This window comes from Athene cunicularia (assembly GCF_003259725.1).
Source record: "Athene cunicularia isolate RWA chromosome 3 unlocalized genomic scaffold, athCun1 chr3_part1, whole genome shotgun sequence".
Taxonomy (NCBI): Eukaryota; Metazoa; Chordata; class Aves; order Strigiformes; family Strigidae; genus Athene; species Athene cunicularia.
In genome coordinates this window covers 123,691,973-123,697,292 of record NW_020799097.1, presented here as the reverse complement: position 1 = coordinate 123,697,292, position 5,320 = coordinate 123,691,973, and the positions used below count along the sequence as shown (strand labels likewise).

At 46.4% G+C, this 5,320-nt stretch overlaps 1 protein-coding gene across 1 annotated transcript in view; it reads right to left on the bottom strand.

Annotated features, from left to right (window-relative positions):
- Positions 1 to 2,449: 2,449 nt before the first annotated feature.
- WDPCP (WD repeat containing planar cell polarity effector) overlaps positions 2,450 to 5,320 on the bottom strand; it is a 161,315-nt gene continuing 158,444 nt past the window's right edge. Inside the window, exon 19 of the mRNA XM_026844250.1 lies at positions 2,450 to 2,851. Coding sequence (XP_026700051.1) covers positions 2,801 to 2,851 — 51 coding nt within the window. The 3' untranslated portion in view covers positions 2,450 to 2,800. The remainder of the gene's footprint in view (positions 2,852 to 5,320) is intronic.

Below are 5,320 nucleotides of genomic sequence, written 5' to 3'. Positions count from 1 at the left end.
TTAGTAATTTTTTTTTAATTTTTTTTTTTTTTTTTTTTTTTAAATAGCATTTGCTGCTGGACCACAGTGCTGCCAGCAGCCCAGGGGCTGGTGCCATGGTGCCAAGATGCTGGGTTACCCACCACAAGCCTGATGAAGTTCCTGCCTCTCGCCCGAGTGCCGGCAGCTGCCTCCGCACGCAAGCGCCTGCTCCAAAGGCACGTGGTGCTTTCCTGCCTGTAAGTCAAGAGCCAGGACTTGGTGGGGGGAAAAAGAGGGGCAGAGAGCGGAGAGTACTACCCAGCTTGGGCTGTCAATGTTCTTTATGCTTGGTGCATCAGGGGCCTGAAATAATTTATGATCTCTTTGCTGTTATCAGAGTGCTTGCTCTGAGTAGAGTCTCCACCTGGATAGCTTTGCTTTTAACCCCTCTGTACATAGTAGAGCCAGGCAGCGATTTGAATGCCCTTAGTGGTACCCAGCCAGGCAGAGGTAGGCAGCGGCTGGGCAGGGTTGATGCTGGCTGATGTGGCTGACAGCCAACTCAGGTGCAGGATGTGCTTTGGGGACACAAAGTGTTATGGCCGAGCATAAATTTAATTATTAAAAAAATTAGAAATATAAATGATGATGTAAGTTTCAGGAGATGTACCCACTAACACGACTTACTACAGTTATTTTGTAGACAGCCTTTCTGGCAGAGCACAAAGAAAACATATGATTACAGCTGAATAAGGAGCCATCGCACCCAACCATTTGTGGTTTCCCCTGTGCTGACCTCTATGTCAGCCAGTCACTGCTAATTCATGCACTTTGAGTAGCAATTAATGCACATAAAAGCCCACATTGGTTCCAAACCTGTTTTGAATTTGTCAATAAAAATCTGCCAGTGTAACTCCCAGCCAAGGAACCTGCTATACTGGAGAGCTCTTCTTTCATGTCGTATGGTCAAGCACAAAAGCTGTGGGGAAGGAGGAGGGTGAAAATGGTCAGAGGGCGGAAGCCTAAAGGAAAACATATGCCTATTTCCAGTTAAATCCCTATTCAACACTTCTTTTTCTAGGACAGACAGGACTTTTCCAAGAAAGCCATGAGAGGTTTTTTTGTTTGGTTGTTTTTATTTGATGAAAAACTGCAATTTTAGGAAACGGCATTCTGGATCTTATGTACATTTCTAGTATCGCTTCCTGTATATTTTTAAACTGAAATCCTCTTAGCATGCAAAGTAAATAGATTATGATATACTGAAGGATTAGGAATCACTGTCTGGTGTCAGATTAATCCCTCATATAGACCATCACTTGTACTGACAGAAATATGGCTGCAATTCAGCAAAATAGCTGTACGATGAAGCAATGCATCGCACTGCCTTATGCAGAACAAGTATGCGATCACCGTGGTCCATCGTTGCGCCACGCGTATTTCAGAAATTGAATTTAAATCTACAGGACATTAAAGCGCACTCCCCTCCAAGTGCTGCGTGAAGCACAGCCATTACAGGCATGGCTCTGTGAGGGGAGGTGGTGCAGCAGCCTGCTCTGTTTCAAAGCTCTATTAATTTTCCCTGTTGAGTGTGCAAAAAAACCCCAATGCATTGCAGCCCATTCGGTCCCTTCAAACTGCAAAGCAAAAAAGTCTCCATCGAATATGCTCATGGAAAGGATTTGCATGAAGTGCTGAAATGGGTTGAGAGTTTCTCTGGTGGGATCAATATTGCACATTGAGCAGCAGAAATTCAGCGGGATTTTGGCTTGTGGGGGAAAATGGCTGACCAACAATGAACACAAATATTTTAGCTGAATAGAAGCAGAATTTTTGTTAATAAAATACTTCTAATGGCTTATGCTTTGTTTTGGTTTTTTTTTTTTTTTTTTTTACATTGTGCTTTTATTTTCAGTCCATTCATCGTACAATTTTTTTCATCATACAAAACCGATTTCAAGAAGCTTGCTGGCTTCAGGTTGTAACCACCCAATACTCCCAAAAAGGCTCAAGCTTAACCCACACTCATGCCTATGGTAAAGTAAAAAAATCTGCACCTGTACATGTTGCGCCTGATCAAATGGTGGGAAGAAAGACCTGCGATGATGCTCACCCTTCTTCATCGTCAGAAAAAAAAAATAGAGGGCTGAAACAGGTTGTGTTACCTTCTCAGTGCATTTTCTCTTCATGGTTAGAGGAGGCAGATTAAAATCTGGACTCCAATGGAATGATGTTTAAGAGGCTCTGTGTCTTTTTTTCAAGGCAAAATAATGGTTATTCAACTAAGATGATATATCTAGATATGAAAATTGAGAGCATTCTTCGAAAAATGCTGCCGACTGTGAAAGGCTGCTCTTTCACAGAGGTATCCTGAACGAAGATTTTATCTGCTGGTATCTCAATAGGACAGTTTTCAGAGCCTTAAGTGGAAATTCAAATCTGCTTCCAAGTGAAGATTGTTAAAATATATAATGCATAGAGAATCACAGACTTTCTCCTGAGAAGTTTATGGATTTGTCCAAGAACATTCCTCCCCTCCCATTTTTTTTCAGCGCTGCATTTGTACAGTAAGTGGGGAGCCACAATTACTCAGGTTTTTGATGTCTTTGAATGACATGATGAAAATGTCACCAAATTGCCCTCCATCAGCAAACACGGGGCAGCTTGTGCATGGACATGTTTGTGCTAATTCAGAGGTCTAAGGGCAGCATATTTTCAAGCCTGGTGTTTCATCTTCTGATAGTGGTCAGATCCAGGGCTGGCTGGCAGTTTGCTGAAGGACCTTCCGTGAACTTCACCACCTCAGTGAGGTCCCCCCTTCTTTGCTTTGGCAGGTCAGTCACACCAGCCCAAAGTGCACAACTTTGAGAGACCCGCTGTCTCCAGTCTCCTGTGGAGAGAAAGACAGGCAGGATCAGGCAGGCTGAAGGGACAGGCAATGAGGGATGGAAACATGGGTATTGGAAACACTATCCCGACCCACAGAGAAGAGACAATTGCAAACACTGACCCTATTTGGCCTGGGAATGGAAGATGCAGCCCTGAAGCAGTGGAGACTGCCTTGGGTTTCAAGGTAAGGCACTTCTCCCCTTTTTATAAGCCCCTTTGCATCACCCTTCCCCTGCTGCTCTTGGGGGAACCAGGGGCTGCAGCTCCAGCGACTGCTCATGGTGCCACCTGCGGTGGCCACAGGATTGGGATGTGAGGGGCTGGGAGCTGAGGCTCCACATGCCTTTGAGCCCCCTTCCCCGGCACCTGGAAGCTTATTGGCAAAAGTGAAACTTTAGATTTTTGTTACCTTTTAATTAAAACATACTGCAAACACCACAAGCCTGGGTCAACGCCAGCAGATAGTGAGCCAGGTTTTCAAAGTTACACAAGGGATGGCATTTTGCGTTCCTCATACAATGCAAATACGTGGTTTAAACACAAATTCAAGCTCCTCTTTCTGTGCTCAGTGCCTGTGCAGGGTGGAAACCCCATCACTCTGGTTTTGCAAAGCACATGGTGATGGGGTGAAGATGTGCCACAAATAGAGGTTTCATAACACAGGCTAGCGTGCCTGCGAAATGCATTAAATACTTTGCCTTGGAAAGTGCTGTAGTCTAGTGAATCATTGCTTTCTTTTGAATTAGAGATGAGTAGCCAGCTCTTCACGATGCAAAGAAACACTAGGTGTGGAGCTGAAAACAAAGGGAAATGTCTGTCCTGTCTCAGAGGGCAGGACGGGGTGGCTGTCATGGGAAGGGGGGTGGACTTGGGCCCAGGAGGTGGCTGTCAGGGCTGTGTCAGGCTGCTGGAGCACTAGCGAAGCGCAGGGACTCATGTGAGTGACCCACTGCTTCTGGACTTCAGGAAAGAGGAAAAAACCAGAATTCCCCTAACAATTCTTGCAGCTTCATAAGGAATCTGTACAGAGCAGCAGCTCCATCTCATGGCATGTGCATTTCACCACAGAGATAGAGATCACCCTCTAAACCAGCATTCCTGTGTACAACCTCCCTACCTCAGCGCAGAGGGAGCAGTAAAAGTGTGATGGCTCAAAATGAGCACGCTGCAGACACTGAGTTTTGTTTCCAGCCTGTTGCTTGGCACTTCCCTTGCAGGGAGATGGCAGGAGGTGGCTCTGTTAATTCTCAGAGGCAGTTTGAATGTGACGAGAAAGTGTCTCCAATGTCCCACTCGAACCAGTGCTTGCATTCCAGATCCCACCAGGTTATTCCAGCATTGAAACTCGAAGCGTGGCTTCCCCGCCACACTGCTGCTTAGGCAGGTGTCTTCAAGGTTTTGAGTTGCCTTACTCAGTGGCAGCCCTCATGGTGGGACTGTGTGTGTGTGTCTTGGTTTTTGGGTGGCTGCAAGCTTTCTGTGGGCTCTCCTTGCTCTCTGAACTGCACTTGTTGGAGGCTCAAAAAAAATACAAAAGTTTTCTGTTTTTTTTTTTTTTTTTTTCAGGAGAGACACAGCAGTAGAGAATTGAGGAGCATCTGTGGTTAAAGGTAAGGAGTGACATTTTTTTTCCCTAGAGCTGTGTCAGTGCCTGACGCAGAGGGGTTTCTGCTGCTGCTTGCTCTGGGGACTGAGGAAATAGGGGGGGAAGGTGAAGGCAAGCTGGAGCAGAACAGCCCCATGTTTGACCATTTAGAGCTCAGAGATGTTTGGGTAGGTCCCTGTTGTTCAAGGCTCAGGGTCCTGAGTGCATCAGATAGATATGTGACCCAGGTTTTTTGATCTGTGATTTGTGCCTCTGTATGGGAAGGGGGGTGGACTTGGGCCCAGGAGGTGGCTGTCAGGGCTGTGTCAGGCTGCTGGAGCACTAGCGAAGCGCAGGGACTCATGTGAGTGACCCACTGCTTCAGGGCTGCATCTTCCATTCCCAGGCCAAATAGGGTCAGTGTTTGCAATTGTCTCTTCTCTGTGGGTCGGGATAGTGTTTCCAATACCCATGTTTCCATCCCTCATTGCCTGTCCCTTCAGCCTGCCTGATCCTGCCTGTCTTTCTCTCCACAGGAGACTGGAGACAGCGGGTCTCTCAAAGTTGTGCACTTTGGGCTGGTGTGACTGACCTGCCAAAGCAAAGAAGGGGGGACCTCACTGAGGTGGTGAAGTTCACGGAAGGTCCTTCAGCAAACTGCCAGCCAGCCCTGGATCTGACCACTATCAGAAGATGAAACACCAGGCTTGAAAATATGCTGCCCTTAGACCTCTGAATTAGCACAAACATGTCCATGCACAAGCTGCCCCGTGTTTGCTGATGGAGGGCAATTTGGTGACATTTTCATCATGTCATTCAAAGACATCAAAAACCTGAGTAATTGTGGCTCCCCACTTACTGTACAAATGCAGCGCTGAAAAAAAA